At 43.8% G+C, this 21,615-nt stretch overlaps 1 protein-coding gene across 3 annotated transcripts in view; it reads right to left on the reverse strand.

Moving 5' to 3' along the window:
• The window catches only part of MIA3 (MIA SH3 domain ER export factor 3), a 28,164-nt gene extending 8,390 nt beyond the window's left edge, over positions 1-19,774 (reverse strand). The window contains exons 1-12 of one of the 3 annotated variants that reach the window (XM_068397117.1): positions 19,584-19,774; positions 18,756-18,889; positions 13,392-13,478; positions 9,204-12,141; positions 7,994-8,278; positions 6,309-6,418; positions 4,981-5,112; positions 3,707-3,728; positions 1,509-1,597; positions 1,281-1,358; positions 1,056-1,166; positions 132-203 (exon numbers count right to left, since the gene is read on the reverse strand). In XM_068397117.1, the coding sequence (XP_068253218.1) occupies positions 132-203; positions 1,056-1,166; positions 1,281-1,358; positions 1,509-1,597; positions 3,707-3,728; positions 4,981-5,112; positions 6,309-6,418; positions 7,994-8,278; positions 9,204-12,141; positions 13,392-13,478; positions 18,756-18,889; positions 19,584-19,737 (4,212 nt within the window). In that variant the 5' untranslated portion in view covers positions 19,738-19,774. Of the gene's footprint in view, positions 1-131; positions 204-1,055; positions 1,167-1,280; positions 1,359-1,508; positions 1,598-3,706; positions 3,729-4,980; positions 5,113-6,308; positions 6,419-7,993; positions 8,279-9,203; positions 12,142-13,391; positions 13,479-18,490; positions 18,515-18,755; positions 18,890-19,583 lie in introns of those variants that run through there. The other 2 variants (XM_068397108.1, XM_068397126.1) reach the window with 2 other exon arrangements.
• Positions 19,775-21,615: the final 1,841 nt, after the last annotated feature.

Here is a 21,615-nt window from a genome sequence, read left to right on the forward strand (position 1 = left end):
TGGAAAAGAAAAGGGTATATATCACAAACAACCTGGAAACTGCCAATCTAGCATTTTCTACTACATCCTAGATATGATTTTTCCTGGTACAAGAACTTGTGACTGTTGAGAGGGTGTAGATAATGCTTTACCTCTGAAAGCTCTACAGAATGCACACTGACAGCCTCTTGAAGTTTCTCCAGGGACTTCTGGGTTTCAGAGATCTATATAAGGAAAAGATGAGCAGTGACTTTATATTAGCCCAGTACATGCCTCAGCCTCAGTGATTATTTTACCTATGTAATTTGGAAGCATAAAAGGAAAGTCAAAACACCAACAAATTCCCATTTAAAGCAGCCATTAGACTAGCAGCAACATAGCGCTGCCTTATCAGCAAGGTAAGGAACAGACACATACAGCATATTAGAATCAACCTTCCCCTGTGACTCTGCCTGTTTGTGGCTGGGGAAGTTCCCTGTACACCTGCACAGTCTAGAATGAAAGTAACATGTGTTGCTGTCATCAGCAACAACCTTTGATCAAAACAAGACCAAAGACCTTATTGGACCTTACCATTACTACAGAAAATCAGGCTTTAAAAAGAACAACAACAACAACAAAAAAAGAAAACAAATACCTCTGGACAATAAGAATGAGGGGCAGCTTAGAGATCTTCACGCTTACTGTAGAACTAGATGCTTCCTCTAAGTACAAGAAAACTTCTCTTACCAACCCGAAACCTTCAGCTCCTATTGTTAAGGAACTTCCTGGCTCCAACTAGGAAGTATTAGACTAGCCCACGACTTGAGTACATCCATTTGTGCATGAAAGCACTTACCGCCACAAGTACATCAAGATCTTACAAAAAACAAACAAACAAACGCCAAAAAAAAACACCCAATCAACAGATTCTTCCCCTTGAGCTTGGGATGAACCTGAAATTTCATTGCAGTTCTCTTTTTGAGGTGGTTCATCTTGTTTGCTCTACCTTTATCTGTTTACCCATCAGGTTGTGACCAGCTTTTAGGGCACATTAATTGAAGGACAATATAAGACATGAGTGTGATTGCTCTTACCTTGTTCTGTTTCTTCTCATTCTTTTTTCTCTCCGTTTCAAGCATTGTGTGCAGATTTTTTACTTTGTCATCTAGCTGACGATTTGCTTCTTCCAGTTCTTTGACAGTGTCCTAAAAGGGGGGGGGGGGGGGGGCGGGCGTGGGGGAAGAGTAAAAGACCAACTAAAGCAAATTATTTCATTGATGGTTTTGCTTTCAGTACAGAGACAGTTAACTGTTCCTTACCTTAAGCCCTGCAGTTTCATCAGAGAGAATGTCTTTTTGTTCTTGGGCCACTTTCACAGATTCCTTTGCTTCTTTTATCTAAGCACAGAAACAACCAAACAGAACTGAGGAAATTGTCAATACTCAGTAAGAACAGAAAATAAAAATGTTATTAGCTGTTGCATTGACTGTATCATTAAACCAGTAACAGAAAATTAGGAAGCAAAGGATGAGAACCTAGAACAATACCTTTTGATCATATTCTGATATCTTTTCTAAGATTTCTGTTTTTTCTTGCAGAAGGTTTTTAATCTTCTCAGCAAGTTGCTTTTCAGTCACTAGGAAGAAAAAGAAAGCTTACAGTAACTGTACTTCATATCCTGGGAAAAAGAAAGTCAGTGCTATCATTACTACCACTTTAGGGAACATTTTCAAGTAAGGACTAAAGCATAAATCAGGGTAGTGTCAATTCCCTGGCCTTTCTGCAGGAGTCTAAGCATCTCCAGCTTTCATTTAAAGTTAGGATTGAAAACAGGACAGTAAAGCATCGAACACTGACACAACGCACATAGCTCTTGCATCCACTGCACAGAAGCTGGTCACAGAACACACAGCAGAGCAGAGTAAGGTGCTGGCTACACACAGATGAGGTACGTTCAAGGGAAGAACTGGCAGTGAGGATGTCAGAGCAGTCTCAGACTGCTGTGGTGACGCTCGGGGAGACGCAACACCTTCCCTAACAACTGCCTCTTTCTGCTATATTGAAACTGAATGTTTGGTCAGCAAAGAGAATAGGATGAAAGCCCTGAAAGACCTACTAGGAACAGAAAAGAGACTGACAGCTAGCAGACAGCATCAGTAAGTCTCAAGGAACTGTACCACTTTCTAACAGACCTCAAAAGGGGTGTGACCAAGCAAGAGTTCTTTAGGCATGCATTTGTTTCTCAGCCTAAACAAGTCGCCAACCAACCCTTAGGATTCAACGAAAATAATTAACATACTTAAATTATTTTATTCCAAATTAATTTAAAGAACATCCAATCGTTGTTCTTTTTCAAGTCCTAAACCACTCCCGTATTTGAACGTCCCAAGCCCCATTTGCCTCACAACACAAACAGGAAGCACTGGTTGTTCCAACTGCACCCCACAGGGTGCAATAGCAACTGCTACTCCTCCTTTCCCTCCCACGTGAGGCCTTCTGGGCCAGAGGGTCCCCAGCCCTGCCTCCTCTGGGGAGAGGAGAGCCAACAAGCATCTGCTGAGGTACAAGCTAGTTCTCAGCAGCTTAAGGGGAGACAGGAATCCCTACATTAGCTTGGTCTCCCACTTTCACTACTGTGATGAAGGAGTGGGTAGTAGATTTTATCTTTGGGATTCCAAATGTAATCTATTTCTTCACGCATTTTTGTCACTGTGAATATTCCTCCATTTTAATAACAACATGAACTTTATCATGCTTGAAGAATATTTATTTGCTCTTAGCTTTAGTAGTTTCTATACAGTATTATACAGAAGAATATTTGGGGGGAAAAAAACAAAGGGGACTAGATGTATGTTCTTTTTTTTTTTTTTTTTTTTTTTTTTTTTAAGGCAGGCTGCTAAGTAGTTTCTACAACACGGATACCAATGTTTTTTCCCCCTCCAATAATATTTGTTTTACAGCACAGGAATCTTCTTACAGATTCAAGATGGATTTTTTCAGCTCAAAAATTCTGCATTAATTATATAGAAGGAAACTGCAGTGTAACTACAATGAAACTACAGAGGAATGACAGGTAAGTAGCACAGTTTGTGAAGAGGAAAGAGGCAGAGAACTCATGTGAAGACAATTATTTTCTAATTTTGTTTTGTATTCAATTATGAATTTCAGCAATCGCCCTACTTTGAATTTTATTTCCTTTCCATTCAGTACACTTTAATTTTATATACTTGAAGCTGGAGAAATGCTCTTGTAAAGTGATGTGCTAGCCACAGGAATATCTGCATATTTAGGTCTCCATTTAGAAGGCCTCTTTGCAACTGCACAGCAATCAGTTTCAGGCTCCTCTCAATCCCAAAAGGCAAGAGGAACTAGCTTATAGCTTTTTGTGAGAAGTAACAAGCAAAAGTAGATTCACCGCTACCCAGAAAACCAGAACAAACTGCCCCACTACCATCATACCAGTAGACCAATGGATCACATTTATGCTGAACAAGGCAGAGCTTTTCCTTGCCCTTTAATCTGCAGGTGAGCTGCATTGTTTCTCCTAATCAAAGCATTATCAAAAGCAAGGCTGAAATCCTCAGATTCAAGTCAGTATCATCTGCCAGTCTAGCTTACACCATGACCCCAGACTTAGCACCCTCCTTGAAAGGGAGCGAAGATTAATTCTTGGTCCTCTGAAACAATCTTCAAAACTGTTACAAGTCTAAGCATCAAGTACACTGAAAAGCACTCAGAAACTTACCTTGATATATTCTACTCTTTACCTACAGGAAAGAAAAAAAAAAAACAATTAGCCATAAAAAGTGACAAGTAAAAAATTTTATTCGTTTCCCCTACAGCAAAAAGTCACCACTTACAAGCAGATTAAAGCAGCACATGGAAAACACATCTATCACTGCCAAGGAGGGTGTTGAATAACACTACAAACAAGCTTAAGCTGTTTTCTAATAAAAGCTTCTAGGTTAATGCCCTGTCCTAGAGCCTTAGTAAACGTCTGTTTATTCAGTCACCAAATGGATGGCAGTAACTGCCCGCATCCAGTTTGCAACAAAGAAAATGAAGCCGTTTTGCATCAAACAGTCATGAACTTCCAAACACAAAAGCCGTTTGCATCCCAGTTCTGATCCTTTTAAAGCAATGCACAGTTACATGACAGTTGCTCATTTTGAAATTAACACCGTTAAAGAATTTCAGAGGCTTTCCTTTTATGCTGTTATATTAACACCACTTTCATTTGAAACTGACCTAGTGTATTCAATATCAAAACTAAGCAAGGAAAAAACTACCAATATGGTTACAGATAATATTTAGTTTCAATTTTTTTTTGTCAAGCGAAGATAAAGTATTCTACAGGCTTCCAGAGCATATCATCACTGAACTGGACAGCTGTAAAATAAACTGTCCTATTTGATTTTCATCTATCATCAAATACCAAGCAAGATGCACTGCTACACTCGAGAGCTGCTGATGGTATTTTTCTTGCACAGAAAATTATCCGTGTAGGAAAGAGTAGGACAAATGCAGGGTGAGGAGAAGAGTGGGGAAGGGGCTCTCCAGTGAGAATTAAGATCAGGTGTTTAGGTTTCTAAATGTGGCATCTGCAAGCAGCTGGACAACATGAAGGGGGGAGGATTAACTGTTTGTTTTGGACATAGTCAGCAACAGGCTCAAGCACATGGAAGGTTTCTTATTTCAAAGATATGCTTGACCCTTCCCTCAGCCTTCTTGATTTACATCATACTCCCCTATTTTGCTTTCGAAACTGCCTCTTACTAAAAAAAAAAAATCTTCAATCAATAGCTTTGAGGAAACGCTTCTTAGCTTGAAGAAAATTACAGCTTACTTTAGCTATTAAGCCCAGCATTTAGTTCACATTAATGCTATAAACAGAAAAAAGTAAAAATGGGAAAGACTATGTATCGCTTTGACCCCGGTAATGCTGAAACAGTTTAACCACACAAAAGACTTCACAGTAAGTGAAATATCAGCAGGCTGGCAAGCATGAAGTATACTCACTGAAAGGCAGGTTCTCCAGAAAACTATAGCAAGCGTGGCAATTCCCACTAAGGCAGTGATAATAATAGGCTCCCATGGAAGTCCATGGAAATCAGGCCCAGGACGAATTTCCTCAGGCAGGGTAGCAACCAACTGAAAACCGACAATATTGACAACTATGAATATGTATTCATTAAATACTCAGGCAAAATAAGTCGTCTGCCAAATGCTTTTATTCCTCTCATAAAACCAGAGAACCATCTAGAGCTTTCTTGCAGTTTTTCTGTCAACTGAAAACCGAAAATGAAGAAAACCACAAAGCAGCTTGATGCTTGCATTTCAGCTCAGCAGTCTGAGTATCTGGAAGACACCTGACGGTAACAATCTGCTGGCAAAGAACAGCTACACCAAAATAAGCCAACACACACATTTTGCGTTACACAGCACTAGTTATTTGATCCGTCTCCAAATAAGGCTGTAAGGATGGAAAAATATAGAAGAAAACCCCAAACAACCCAGCTTTAGATCCGAACGTTTGTAACGATGCAGTAAAAGCGGCCCAGATCTTTTCGCAGCTGTCAGCCTGGTCACACGGTCATATGTCATGTGTCTCGTCATACGTGTCTCTGAAGGCCAGGGAGCACCGACTGCCTGACAAAGGTGCAAACGCCCGGTACCGACACAGACGTGGCGCTCGGAAAACAAACCGTAGGAGCCACACAGAAACCGCTGCCTTCTCCCTGGCCGCACCTGACAGAAGCGCGAGATCAAAACGCAGGTGCACGCTTCCCCCCGCAAAGCTCAGCCTAGGGGCGAGTGGGTGCTTCGGCAGGCACCCTCTCCCCGCAGGCGCCGGGAGGCCGGGCAGCGCTCCCTGCCCGCGCTGACGGCAGCAGCCGCCTCCACTCCCGCGGGATCGCCCCGCACAGCGGGGCGGGGGCGAGGAAAAACAGCCCCTCCCCGAAGGGAGCGGGGCAGGTGCAGGGCAGGGGACCCCTCTCAGGGACGCGGAGCCACATCCGCCTCGGCCCGTTTCCCACGGCGGGAGCGAGGGATGTCACTTGGGGCGCCGAGCGCCCCCCGCTCCGGTGTGGGCCGGCGGAGCCCCTCCGCCCCCTGTCACGGCCGCCGACGCGGGGGGCGCCCCCTCCCTCTTCCCACCCGCCTCGCGCACCTGCAGCAGCCGCCGCGCCGGGGGCTCCGCGAGGCGCGCGGCGCCGCCCGCGGGGTCCATGGCGGCGGGAGACAACTTCCACGCACACGTCAGCCCACAGTGGCGCCCCCCCCCCCCGCGTCATCCCCGCGCGCCGCCGCCGCCCGCATGCGCAGCCGCCCTCTCCGCCACTCACCCGCCGCAGGAGCTCCCGGGACGCGGCCGCCGCTTCACCCAAGGCTCCCCGGGAGGCGGCGCCTGCCTCCGCCCCGCGTCCTGCGGGCCGCCCGGCGTCCGCGTCGGGCTCTGCAGGGAGAGGGAGAGAGGTGTTACCTCACAGAGCGACCGCGCCCGCCTCGGCCGTCGCCAGCAGGGCCCGCTGGCGGGAGGGCTGCAACGGGCGGCCCGCTTCTGCTCCCTCACCCGCCGGTTTCTGCGGCGAGATTTCAGATTACGGTCTCTGGTTCTCCAGAGCACTGAAGAAAGAGGCAAAAGTCCTTAGAAAAGGACAGCGATATTCCACAGGCTGCTTTAGAAAAGGTACCGCAGAGGGGGACGTGGATACCACGGCACTGTGCCAAGCCTGCCTCGGACAGCACGTACAACTCCTTCAGCAGCGAGTCAACAACAAAAAAGCACGTGCTTTGATTCCGAATCTATAAACCTACAACTTCTAAGTTTACAGTACTGTTAGTACAGCATAAGCTTTAAACCACCTTTACTTCTACCCTGCTCTGAAGCCTGCCTCTTGCCCTCACTGCTACTGTTGCCATGAATTCAGGTTAGCAGACCCGAACAGCCACCTGCCCAGCCTGTTGTTACATTGTGGAACAGCTTCTGACTGGTGGCTCTACAAGCACCTGCTCTATTTCTTCTCAGCACTTCTAGCAGTCCTCATAGGGATTCCTGGCAAACAGCATTTAACCACCATTAACCTGAAGTTACCATGAAGGAATGGAAGATGGTCTAAACACAACCGAACATCCACATAAGTAATCCACCAGCCACTTAAAATTAATTAGGTATCTACATTCAACCCAGTTTCCCTCAGTACTTAGAAGCTGCTCAAAAGTGCCTGGCTATGGGGATGAAACAGTACCTCAGTAGTGTATGAAAGCTAAGCAAGGTGTGCCCGAATTTTCTTCTAAATGCTCAGTGAAACCAGATGTATTAAGTATAATCAGAGGTCAATGGCGAACAGCAAAGCTGAGCTTAGCACCGAGAATAGAGTCAAAGGTAGTTTCATGCCAAAACAGAGCTGAGGAAGAGGACAGTAACAGCATCCCTCCTTGGCATAACAACCAGTCAGCACAGGTCAGCACGCTTGCTCCAGAGGGAAAAGGGCTCAGCGGAACAGAGTCAAACATTTCTCCTACTCCAACAAACACCTTGGCCAGAAATTACTGAACTGCTTGAGGGGAGCTACACTCCATCTTTCCTAGAAAGTAACATAGCCCATAGTCACAGGTTAAAAAGAGCGAGCAGTGAGAGCGCATGGTTCTATAGCCTAATGGTTAGACTGTCAGTCCTCCTGCAAAGGGGAGGAAACCTGGGCTGATGATACACTTCCAGTGTTTTCTGCTCTTTATCCACGACCACCCTGAGACACAGTCCACCAGCCCGAGCACAGAGCTCTGACTATAACACAGGAGAACTTTTCTTATTTCTATAGTGCAAAAAGGTAGTAGAAAAACCATCTGCTGGGCTGAGCGGCAGCAAGGCAATACTGCCACTAGAGGGGCTGTCACGGATTAGTGAAAGCCATTAAGATTACAGCAACATACAGTGATAATATTAGTGAAAAACCTTTGCCTAAAACCCATTCAACCGAGCTCCCCTTTTAGAGCAAAAGAACAAACCAACCCAATTCCAAAAGGTTACCTGCGGCAATATCTTCCCTGGCACTTTGTCCTGAATCAACTGACCCAGAGGAAGTATCTTCCAGCAATGATCCTCTTTCACTATCGTACCCTACTTCAGTTTCTCTATTATCCAAGAAGTTGGTGTCTTCATGCTCAGCTGGAACATCAACAGCCCTCTCCTCCTTCTCCTCAATAGGCTGTTCTGGCCTCTTATCTTCAACCTGCTGAAATTCCTGATTGCTCTCATCAACAGCACTTGGGTGTCTGATGGAAACTCTGTCATATTCAGCCTCTTTTGCACCATCTGTGACAGACGAGGAGACATGAATTAACCACAGAGCTAATGTCTATTTCTTACCCACAGCTGTCTCCAGTGAAATACTGCATTTGACAAAGCTTTCTTGATGCTTTTTTAAACACTTCAGCTTGTGTATTGCTTCAAATATATTCTCAGACAACTTTCAGTAACATCTAATTAAATGTTTATACGGAATTCATGCAAGGTCTCAACCACTGACCTTGCAATGAAATATTGCAAGGTGAAGTATTTTCATTGAAATTACATACTTAACGTGTACTATTATAAAAGGAGCCTTGCTAGGAGCGTATCTTACCATCTTGCACATTAATTAGAAAAAAACAGCAAGTTTGCAGCAGACTCTACTGCTGGTTCTTCCCTCGTCAAAAAAATCGGTTTGTTCAGTATTTCTACTTGGGCACTGTTTTATGAATGTGGGCAAAAATATGACGATAGGGACACACGAGATTTTAGATGCATGGATTTAGTGCCTGAACTTTGCATTAATCACTGGATCTCTCATAATTAGGTGCTACCTAGTTCAGAAAAAAGACTGCTCTAAACCCCCTAGAAAATTCAGCACATTACTGTATGTGAATCCCTATTTCTTGGGAGAGGCAGGTATAGACATGACCTGAATGGCTCCTTCTATCCATACCCATGCACAGATCCCACTTTCTTGCACAGAACCTGGCCCATAAGAACAGACATGCTGAGCTCAACATTTTCTCTCAGGATTTGTCCCTGGGACACCCATCACAATGCCAACAGTCTGCATTAAAAATAAGCAAAATCCCAGCAGATTCCACATGGCCTTTTTTGAATTCTGCTCCCTTACCCTCTTCTTAAAGCTTCTCTAGGTTACACAGTGCTGTCTGGGATAAGGTTTTAGTTCCATTTCATCTGTTTATTAAATGGTTTAACATCCTACCTTGAACGTGCAGTTGATCATCTTCCTGTTCTGGAGTAGATGCAAGTGGGACACTCTCACTAGCAGATGAATATTTACTCCTTAAAGAATATATTAATTCTTGAATATCATCCATCAGTGCGCTCTCCTCATGATATAAATCCATCTCTTTCACCACCTCCTCTTTATTTTCTGCCACTCTGGAATCCAGAACTTTTCCTACAACATCCATAATGCTCGATTCTGAAAACTCAAGTATCTGGTCCAAGGCTTTTTCTATATCTTCGTTATTATGGCTTGCCTTCCGAGCAAGCTCCATCTCTACCTTCATGTCATGAAACATGGCTTCTATCCTAACCACGTGTTGAAGCCCAAGGTACTTTTGTAGACGTATTACACGCTTTTGATCAAGAAAATGTCTTATTATTGTGAGCCGCTTCACAGACTCACTGAAGTCTGTTACAGTGTCATTTGTGGCTGCTGAGCTGTCAGCAGAGCTGGGAAAACGTGCAGGTTGCTGGTGGTCGTTTCTTGTATGCTCTGAATTTTGCGCTTCTTTTGTGTCTTTCTTTGAAACGCCCTCTGGGAGATGAACTTTCCTTTGGTTAAAGTCATTGTTGTCTTCCGTGTCAGGAGAATGGAAATTATGTTCTTCCACAACTGATGGTTCCTCGGCTTCAGAAGACTCCTCATCATCTTCCATGACATGTTCCATTTCATCCAATTTAGCATTTTCACTCACTGGTATGTCAACCTCTTTGTTCCCAGTCTCGCTTCCATCTTGCATGCTGATCATTTTTTTAGCCTCCTTAGAAAATGAGTGTCTTTCCTCTCCCGTTTCGTAAGTAGGATTTGCAGTTCCCAAAACAGCTTCACTTAGTACTTCTAATTCAGGGTTTGTACTTCTAACATTTAGTGTATTGCCCTTTACATTTGCAGCCTTTGCTTGTGACAGCTTTGCACTTGCAGCATTCTCATCTTCCAGCAGCTCTTCCTCTACTTGTTTCAGGACAGGAGCATCTGGCTCTTCAGATTTCAATTCTGGTCTTAGTGTTCTTTCTTTAGCTAAGTTTGTGCCAAGACTTCTGTCTGAATCTGCATCCTCAGGACGAGCAGTTCCTTGCTGAGTAAGATTCTCTGTGTTAGTATTCTGTGTAGTGCTTTTTGATTTTTCTTCAGGGAAACTTTTCTCAATGCTGTCTTCAAATACTGTCATCTTGCCAAGATTTCTTGAAAGCTCTTCTTTCACATCTGCCTCTGAATACTCAGTCTCATTTTCCCATGGCCTAGGTTGCTCGACAGCTCCTCTATGGCTTGGGTCTCCCTCCCCTGCAGGGGCTTCTTTCATGTTTCCCCTTTTTATTTCAGGATCTTTGTTAAGAGAGGTGTTTTTTTTATTTTCATGATCAGTCTTCCCTGTGTGTTTCAGATCTTCTTCATGTCTTAGAAGCTCTTTCTCCACAGTGGTCATTCCACGCTCCAGTTTCTCTTTTAAGAGGTCAGTATCTCCTAAGTCACTTTGAGATGCATTTTTTACGTCTTCCACTGGTTTGGCTGGAACAACAACAGACGGCTTGTCCTCAGCTCTTCCTTTCTCCTTTGTTTTCTCCCATAACTTTTTCTGCTTTAAATCACTTTCCAAGGCCTCTTCCAAGCTGTCATCCTCAAACTTTTTCTCATCTTTCTCTATTTGAGGAAGTGGCACTCTTTCTGGACTTCTGTTGATATAACCAACAGGTGGTTTTAAAGCATCTTGCTTGCTTTTAACAGATGATTTGGACTCCAGATCATCTCCTGAACTAGGCAAAACACTAGGATCAGGCACAGCTGTGCTCTTCAGCTCTTCAGTACGTGACTCAGTTCCATCTACCGTGAGCTGCTCTTCAAACTGTTCAGTTTTGGTGTTTTCTTTTGAACCCAGATCACCTCCACCTAGAGATTCCTTTCTAAGAAGTTCTTTGGAGAGATCGTCACGTTGAGTTGTTGCTGGTGCTTCTCTTTTACTAATTAGCATCACCTCATCCTGTTTCTCTTTTGTTTGCTGAGATTTGAACTTATCCGCACTTAGACTGTCACCCAACTTCCTGCTCTTACTGAAGGCATCTTTAAGAATTAATGCATCCGAATCGTGTTCTTCCTCATTGTCTCTTTGGTTATTTAGCTCTGTAGCACCCATTGCATCTTCATCAAGTTCATGGTTTTGTGACTCAACGTCATCATTTTCATTATCATCTAAATCTAACGGGGCTGTAAATTCTTTCTCTGCTTTAAAAGACAGCAAAGGGATTTCCTCAGACTTATCTGCAAAATCTGGCTCCTCCTCTGCATCATGAGTATTAAAGCTCAAATCTTCATTAAAATCCTCTTCCAGCGATGTAACAAGGCGAGTCACCTCATCATCTGATACAACAGCATCAGCAGTTGAGCCAAATTTTGTTTTCAAGTTCACAGAGAGCTCTCTGTTTAACAGTGTATAGGCATTGACTTCTTCACTCTCTTTGTCAAGTTGACTGGTTTCACCCTGAGGAATACTAGTGTTTTTGGTATTTTCACTTTCTAGCCCTTTTAGTTTCCCATGTAGCATTCCTTTCAAGTGCTCATGTGCAATGTGATCTCCCTGAGAGTTTTCTTCATGACTATTGACACCGGAGTCTTCCCCAGTATTTTCAGTTCCTTCTGGAAGAGAACTGTCTACTTCCTCTGTCATGGAGAGAGCTTCCTTGTCATCTTCTGTGCTTAGCTCAAGATCGTCTGTCTCTAAAGCATCAAGGGACGTTACTGTATCGATCTGCTCAATCTCCTCATCCCTTTCAGTTCCTTCAGCTGGTTTTGTCCCTGGATCACTCGATTCAGTTTCCCCTTCATTTGCTGTTGTCTCTTGTGATGACTTCAAAAGCTCATCCACATTGTAATTATCAAAATCATCCCTTCCACCATCAAAGCAAACAAAGTCTGTTTCCTGAAATGAAAAACAATATGTAGTCACAAATATTTTCTTTATTACAGTGATGAGACCAAACCCATTTGGTTGGTTCAAGAGAGATGCAGCAGCAAAGTGACCTATATTAGTTGTGCAGAATTAACTCCTTGAGTCCTTAACCAAAACTCTCTTTGAAATCACTGGAAGTTTTGCCCAAGGACTCTTAAAAACCTAAATAAAAAGCTTATGGCTTAGCCCCATCAAAGACCTCCTAGTGAGGAACAAAGTGGAAGTCAGCAATGGAATTGACAGTATTGTACTTTACTCATCACATATATCCTGAATTAAGAACAAGCCTATTGCTGAATGCTAGCGAGTAGAAGAAAACAAACGTGGCTAAGCATGTTTGTCACAGTCTCTTTTAGCTGGTCTCAAATCATAGAATCATAAAATCATAGAATCGTTTTGGTTGGAAGGGACTTTTAAGATCATAGAGTCCAACCGTTAACCTAGCACTGCCAAGTCCACCACTAAACCATACCCTTAAGCACCACATCTACTCCTCTTTTAAATACCTCCAGGGATGGTGACTCAACCACTTCCCTGGGAAGTCTGTTCCAATGCTTGACAACCCTTTCAATGAAGAAATTTTTCCTGATATCCAATCTAATGACCAAGTCCTCCAAGGAGGAGCTGCCTGTCACACAATTTCTGAAAAAGAAATTAAACAGCAGTGCAAGCCAGTGAACACGATTCCAGAAAGGTCTGAAGCTGCATCCACAAACAGGCCTTACTCACACAACTCTGAAGTTAACTAGCTATTAGTGCCTGAAAGCCATTAATGTGTGTAAGGGTTGAAGGACCAATTCTAGAATCCAAAGGCTAACAGTGTATCAGGTTTTGTCTGTTTCTGATAGTACTTTAAAATTCTAAAGTCTGGGAAAAGAAAGAATTCTGAATATATACCAAACAGTTTACGTGCAAGCCAGCTAGCGGCATTTCTAGAGCTCAATCCAAACAGATTTTGTTAGAAGAAAACCAGAATATTCAAGAAAAGAAAGATTAATGCCCAAATTTTGGGCTGATGCTTACACACCCATCCACATACATATCTGCACAAACATTCCACCCCCTGACACATATGTGCATCTCTGCACATATGTAGCTGCTTACTAACAAAAGGTAACTAAGGAACACTGATATTCCCATTCTCCTCCTCAGGGATTTTATTGAATGCTGAGGTAAGAAACAGTAAGAAGCCCAATTAAAAAATAACAAATACGACTTACATCTGTTGGTAATTCTAGCTCCTCATTGGAATAATCATGATTTATTTCAAGTAAATCCTTTGGAAAATACCCAAAATCGCTTCCAACCTGCCAGAAGACAAACACAAGCAAACAAAAAGCAGTAAAGAAGCTTTCAAAGTCATGTAACTATGTTAAAATCCTAATTACAGATGCTAGTAAAAACACATCACTCAAGTATTTCTAAATGAAGTTTAACACAGTGAATAAAAGAAAAAGATGAGCAATACCTTGTTTATGCAAGAGTTTTCACTGAGGTTTTATACTTATATTTCACAACACCATTGTGAAGTTGGTAAGTTTTACTGTTCGTGTTTTAAAGCCTGACAAAACAAATTATTAGGAGAGCTGGGAGCGAAGCCCAGGCATTCTGGCTCATGGGCTTTAACTGCTATTGTGCGCTCTCGCTGGCACCACATATGCCTCAAGTATGTTCTCAAGTAGTAAGCAGAAGAGTATCTTTGACTAATAAGATTTACATCCACACACAATATTATAGCCTGAAATATGTTCCCTTTGTAGCTTAAGGAAAAAAAAAAATTCTTAAAAGCAGATTTTAAGAAAATGCAAAATTGTACCTGAGGTAAAAATCTATTTTAAAACCTGTATGGAAAATATACCCCTTCATTGTTCCTCTTCAGTGACTAATACAAGCAAAAATCAGTTGCAGATGGCTATTTTCAAGCAAGCCAACATGCTAAGCCAAGGCAAACAGTAGAAGACAAGAATCTCTCTTATCACTCACCGGATAAGATCTACACAGCAATGCTCTCGCTTGAGAGTTCTGACAACAGCTGTCAAGAAGCCAATATTAATAGCATGCTATCACTGCGCAGATTAGATAATCCAGGCAGTTAGAGCCAGATGGACACACCTAGAAAGGTACCGAGTTCCTAGACAACCAAAATATCCAGGGGGGCAAAAGCGCTGGTCATTTCCTCGGTGTTTTGTTATAGGAGGAAGATGGCAACTGCCAATTGTCTTGAAGAGTTTGTTTGGGAAGAGCACTCAGTTAAAGATCAAATTAAAAAGGAAGCCAGGTATGTCAAAATAATTAGGGATACACATCTATGTATCATTACATCGATATCACTGAAATAGGCTCACCTGACCTGAAGTTTTCTGGATTTACAACGGCATAAAAACCCAGAAAATTGTATCCAGTAAATAATATGTACTAATACCTTTTTTTTTGTTTCGCAAACAGAGTAAGCACTGATACATTATGGGGCTTCCTTTTTTAACTATTTCTCATTCAAATCTTGCCTTCCATAGCTGAGATCTCTGAAGTTAGATTTATTTTTTTATACAAGTATAACTATTACCTCCCCACCTTTTGTATACACATAGAGATACTCTCTCACGGTAAAGAGATAATGTATGCAGGTTTATTATTGGGAATTACTGGGAACGAGAAATTAAACTAGACAAGTCAAATCAAAAGCTTGACCTTGTGCAGTATACTACAGTTTTATTCTAAATTGGCCTGTTTCTCTCTACAAACTTCTATTCCAGTTTTAAATGAGCTTTCTGAAAACAAAAGCCAAAGCTTCAAAGTAGCCTCCTTACAGACTAATCTCCGTGACTACCATTATAATTAGGCATCACAATTTGAAACTCATTTAGCGTAATCCAAGCTGCTGACCATACAAGTCCTCTGCAGTGACCCAGTTTGCCACTTATGCGGTTTACGAGCCATACGGAATCTGCATGCCCAAAATTTCATCTGCTCCTCTCCCTACAAGTCCTCTCTTGTAAGGGAAAAAAATGCCCCATTGTGCAAATAAAGGAAACATTCTTCATTCTCTACAGACACGATAGAGGAAAGGCATTATGAATGCCAAGCAAATAAGGGAGAAAAGTGCATCCTTCACTTCCACTCCCTTCCCAGCTAAAATGCCATGGGTGAACAAAACCCAGAGCTGCATGTACAGCATCTGCCCCACCAGTGCCCATGTGTGACAGCCAGCTGGGGCAGATTCACTGACCACCACCGACCAGGAAAACAGCTTCTCACACCATCTACCTCAGTGACAGAAAACAAGACAGCTGGGAAAGAAGATGTTCAAACGTTTTTAATCTTAAAGCCTACATCCCTAAAGCACAGGCATCACAGGTACCTAAAAGTGCAGAACATTGACCAAAGAAGAGTTGGTTTGGTCTGCCCTTGCTGAATGCTGGCAACGTTAAGACAACACAGGAACAATAGGAAAAAATTCCCTGATCCTCTGGGTCCACCAGACATACTCTGTCTTACCTTAAATTTACCCTTCCTGTCTTCCTTTTTATTACCCTACGTAAAAGATCAGAAAACAACAACAAAAAAACCAAGCCACTCAAAAAAAAACACGATCTGCAGCTAAGTCCATTTCCTGTGATGTGAGGCCGGAAACAATTTTCTCAATCTTGAATCAAAGGAATAAAGTTCATCCCTTTGCCATAAGATAAAATAACAACCTTCTGCAGCAATAATTTAAAGTGTCTTTGCTGAAATCTTTTGTTAAAAAGCAACAGCTTTTACTTGAATTATCTGAAGTGGTTTTGGAGTTGTGGACCTTGGTAAAGATGAGGGCCGAGTACAGGAGAAATGCATAGGAGGAAAGTCTACATCACACAACTTGATGGTGTAAATAGTGTGAGGTGGATGCTGAAGGGGAGACTAGTTTTAGAGTAGGACACATTGCACTGGACAATGAGAGCACCAGATACACTCCACCTTTCAGCTCTGGGAAAAAAATCAAGTATTTCCCTGGAACTGAGGTATTTGTGAAATTCATAACATAAAATCACTATTAAATAATGGTCATAGAATATTGTCCGGGCATTTGGCTTTGCTTTATTAATGAGGTTTAGATAGCTCTGCTAAAAACTGCGTGCCATATAATGTATAGAATATATATTATAGCTGGGTTCCAGAATTTTTTCACATGCAAAATACTCACTGAGCTCAATGGGAGTTCTGCAAGCAATAAAGTATACAAGGCTGGGATCATAAAATAAAGGATCTACTTTGTTAAAATACAGCATGCTTGCTGGCACAGGGCAAAAAAGTCAACAATGGCTTGAAAAGGGCGGAGTGAATTAGAAAAGCAAAGGCAAATGAAGCCCAGACCCAACTGCTATAGATTTTTCAGCCTTGGTGAAAGGCTCCTTTCTTATCAGATCATATCCCTTCAGGTCAGAAATACTATCATATTTCTCATGGCTCCTCAAAATCGATTTTGGGATTAAAGCCTGTATTTACAACTTCTTTGAAATAAGCCCCAGGTTGCATTAGTTGAAGCTTCTCATACACACATTCCTCTCACCTCTGCCCCCATCTGAAGATCAGAATACCAGTTATCCCTCGATTTCATAGTTTCCATTGTGCCCTAATACTTTCCCCCAAAACTATGGGGAATGGAAAAAGGCAGTAGGGTAGAGGCACAGGATCAAATGACACACACAAGCACACACAAAGTCATGCGATGAGATCCCAAAAGGGCTGCGGCAGAAGGTAACATGCCTTCCATTGGAATTTGTTTGATCGCAGACCTCACCAGGTAGCCTGTTTTTAATTAGCACGCAACAGCTTCCCCCTAGCTCCAAGACTGCATACAGCGGGCATGGCTGGTCTGCATAAATCAAGTTGCCCAGCGAAACGTGGCATGGGAAGTCATGTTGCACCAGAGAGACCCCAGTGCTATCTGAGCAGACATGCCAGTGCCCTACTCAATATGCAAGGGCAGGCACTCTGACCCCGCTGCAGCACTTGCACGCTGGTTGTTGCAGTATTATGATTAATGCAGAAGCGGGCACTCAAACCGGGGAAAAAAGAAATAAGGATTATAGGCACCAACTGAAAGGAATTAGTCTGTCATCACTGCCTTAAAAGAAACATCGAAAATAGTGTAACAGAAGTAAAAAATGACAACAAATAAAATGGAAATTTGCAATTCTTTTAGACCTGCCAACTTCAGCTTTTACTTGTTAAACTCAAAGCAAACATCCTTTTAACTTGGAGACACACCTAACTGTTGCATGAGCTTCCTATCAGTGAATAGTTAAACTGAATATTAACTCAGCAATTACCTTAAACCTGCTGTCTGATCTTGCAGCCTGCATTATACCTTGTTAGAAGAACGGGCCCCACGCTGCTACTCTGCGTCTCAAGAACTGGCAGCCCTGGAAACCTGTACCAGCTAATTAACCCGATTATTTATGGTACAGTACATGTCAGAAGGGAATTACCAGCATGATACAATTATAAACTCTTCTTTAACCACGTGCTGCAGTTTTCTGCTCGCTTCTGTATTGTTCTAATTCGATTCAGCTCCTGCTGAGACCTTGGCTATCCACACCCAGCCTGAACAGGTTAGAGAAAGTGATACATCCTGCTTTCCACTACACCACTAGTCCCACAGTCAACACCCACGTGTGGCTTCGAGCAGCCTAGACCACTGCTGCAGGCAATTATCTATCCCTTGTAGACGGCCAGAGTAAGAAAGGAGCTTAAAGTAAATGATTGGGACACAAAGAGGTACATAGGGGAAGCATGACGAGGGAGCAACAGGACTAGGTCTAACCAACCTCCAGACTGCCAGCATTTTCAACAGAAATTAACAAAAATTGCTCTTCCTCCAGAGTCTATCAGTTCTGCCTCTGTCAGGCAAATGAGGTGTTTAACATGAAAGCCCAGAGGAGTTTTCTATGAAATAACTGCAAGTATGGGGACCCTCCTTTGCCATTAACCCTCTCTTGATTGCCCAAAGAAGACAACTCAGACGAGGCCACTACTCTGAGAGCTGCTGCAATGTGTTACTAAAGCTGAAAGAGAGACAGACCTTTTAAAAATCAAATTTACCTTAAATCTTTTTAGTTTTACTACTTTTTTCCTCCAATTCTGCATGCAGCTTAGATAAAAAGGGGAAGGCAGCAGCTGAACGTTAGGAAGAGAAACATGATTAAAACACGTACATGGAACGATTTTTAGCAGAGTGCAGGACGAGACCACGTCAGGGGTAAACACAAGTGCAGGCTTAAGCCTCCCTAGACAGGAAGGGAGGCTCAGCTTCCAGGCAGGCTCATAGGCCACCACTTACAGTGCTGCAACGGGAGGTTTTCAACACAAAGGCAGTTTTCTAACAGTTTTTAGCACACATTAGCGTTGCCCATTTTTCACTTAATGCCTTAATGACCAAGCCGCATCCCATTTCACACTGGTCTCAAGACAAAATGGCATTCATTATGTTATCTAGCTATGTTCAAAACCCTCAGCGTTCTCCTAGGAGGCAAAAGGAAGAAAAAAAGATTACCAACAGAAAGCGCCAAGAAGAGCAAAGAGAACAAATGTTTTACAGTACTCACACTTCCAGCCCAGAGCTCGGTTGATTTTCCTATTAGTTTGTAATACACGTACACCGCTTCTCCCTTCTTAAAATTTACAAAGCGACAGTCTGGACCCTTAAAATCCTGCGTTGCCTTCCCTCGGCACATTAACACTGTCCGAACAAAACAAAAAGCAGAATATTACTTTAAAAATAATAATACAACGGTTTCGTGAAAGGGGTCTTTGCTAACTGGCAGAATACAAGACCTCCCCGCGTACAGCAGTTTCCTATTTTCTAGATTGGGTCAAGAGATATGAACTTAACTGAAAGTACAACTAAAATAAGAGATTATTGGGGGGGGGGGAATCAAGCTCACTGCTCAAGAGAAGTTTTTGACAAAGCACTTGAGCATTACATTTCAGAAATACGCTATGAATCTAATTATTAATATTAAATTGGATGGGCTGAAAGATGACATCTGTGTTCGAGCGAAATCAGCCCCGAGATCATCCAGCGCATGAACAACACCCAGCGAGCGCGTTTATATCACACGAGGGTTTTGCAGGGCCGGGGAGGGGAAAAAGGAGCTGTGGGGATCCGAAAACTCGGTGAAAAGGAGAGGAACGCCGCGGGCCGGCGCCGCGCTTCCATCTTCCCGATCCTCCCCAACCTCCTTGCCAGAGCCGGGGCGGGGAGGCTTTGGGAAATGCCCCCCGTGAGGCAAGCGACGTTTGCATCCTTTCTCGTAACGACCCCCTGGGGCGGGGGGCGGCCTCCGGGCTGTGCCGAGCACCGGGGACCGGGCGGGCACCCCCCGCACCCCCGAGCCGATGTCCCCCGCCACCCCCCCGCCGCCCCCACTCACTGCTGCACTCGGGGTCGGCGCAGCGCTTGCGCTCGGCGAAGCGGCGGCCCAGGTCGGGCCCGGCGGCGGCGGCGCGGAGGAGGGAGGGCGGCGGGGGCAGGAGCAGCAGCAGGGCGAGGAGCAGCCGGGGGTCCGGCGGCGGGGCTGCGGCCATGTTGGCGGGCGCCGGCGGCGGGGAGGGAGCAGACACGTCAGCAGCGCCGGCGGGAGGGCGATGTGGCGGGGGAGGGACCGGCCCGGCCCGGCCCGGCCCCGCCGCCGCGGCGGGAGGAGGGCAGCGGCGGGAGGAGGGCAGCGCCCGGACCCTCCCTCCTGGCGGCATCCCGGTCCCGATCCCGCCCCCGCGGGGACGGGACCCCCGGGGCAAGAGCCGGGCTGTTTTTCAGGCTCCCGCCTATGAGGGGGCTCTCCCCGCCCTGGAGGGCGAGAGGGAAGGGCCTGCCCCCTCCTTGTGCTTATTAAGGGCGGATTTCTCTAGCAGAAGATGGCTGAAGTAGCAAGAGTGGCCCACTTTCCAAAGGGCAAGTTCTGAAGCTGCTCCCACAAGGAATAGGCACTTGGCAAAACTGATGGTCAAGGTGAAGGATTATGCTTTTTTGTGTGTGTCAAAGGATGACTCTGGACAGCTGAGGGGTTCTTTAAGAGCCCTTTTAAATGATGTATTTGCAAGCACTCTTAGCTTCAGCTATTTGGGGTTTGTTCTGCAACTACAATGGAAGCAGTTGATCCTACTGCTCCACTTATTGCCAGTGCCCATCACAAGAGTTAGCAATCACCACAGCTAATTGCATTAGAGGCACTGCTTGTGTTCTTATGATGTCCTCACGGCTATTGATTTTTGCTCTACATACTCTCATTTCCACAGCCGCATTGTACAGGGCCTGAGGTCCAAGCTTCGTTACTGCTATGTAATCTCTGAAAAAAATATGTAAGCATTTAATTTTCAGCCCCCATCTAGAGCAGTTTAATATATTAATCACATTATGAAAAAGCATCAAAGCAGAAACAGGTATCTTCCTTAATGCTGCAATGAACAGCTTTGATACCTCTTTGCCCAACGTACCTTGGACATCCTGCCATTTCTTACAACCCGGTCCATCCCAAGGTTAAGCAAACATCCACACTCTACAGGAACGCAACCATTCATACGCCCAGTGCCCACACACGTTCCCCAGGCCCGGCACAGTATTGCAGCTGTAGCACACAGCACGGCTGACAGCCCTCCCCAGAATTTTGTTGACATTTTTGTGTTTCACATCCTGTGAAATGAGGTGATACCTATTTGTCATTGCTGATATTGGCTGACGAAAAGCTCTAAGAAAGCCTAACTCATAAAATTTAGAGGGGAATTTTATCACAACTTACAATACGGAAGTAAATACATTCAAGTCGCATTTTATGATGTCTGTACAAATGGAAGACAAGCCATTTTTCCCTTGACATTAACATTTCTTGTGCCTTAATTCCCAGACTGATCTTTAGGTCCACTTGCTTGTGAAGACAGAGCTGTTTGGTAATTTCCTGTCAGTATGAGGTTATCAAGCTTATAAAAGACCAAGATAAAAAGGTAACGGTGTCTGTGGTCATAAAGACAAGGGCAAGAAAGGGAGATGTGAAGAGAAACAAGATCACGTACTTCTTGCATAAGTCATTGCCTTTATTGTGCAATAATGAGTAGCTCACAGTTGATACATATACACGAGTCTACCACTGCAACTCTCCAGCTTTCCCTACAGTTTCAGATACTTCATAGTAATAACGTACCCACTTATTAACATACCCAGCTTTCCCCAATGTGTGACATAAAAGAGGAATATTTCACTTAGTTCAATTTAGATATTTCAGACAAAATTTCCTTCAGTCTTCAACCCCAATCTTGGAAACAGATGTATTCAACTTTGACAGTAGTCCCACCGTACATGAGGAATCTAACATTTTGTATGTGTCTACAGTAACAAAGCAGTTCTCCCATCTCTACTGCACTAAAGTATCTACCAAATTAATAACTAATACCCATTAACAAGATCAGTTT

Source organism: Nyctibius grandis, chromosome 1, assembly GCF_013368605.1.
Source record: "Nyctibius grandis isolate bNycGra1 chromosome 1, bNycGra1.pri, whole genome shotgun sequence".
In the NCBI taxonomy this organism is placed as follows: domain Eukaryota; kingdom Metazoa; phylum Chordata; class Aves; order Nyctibiiformes; family Nyctibiidae; genus Nyctibius; species Nyctibius grandis.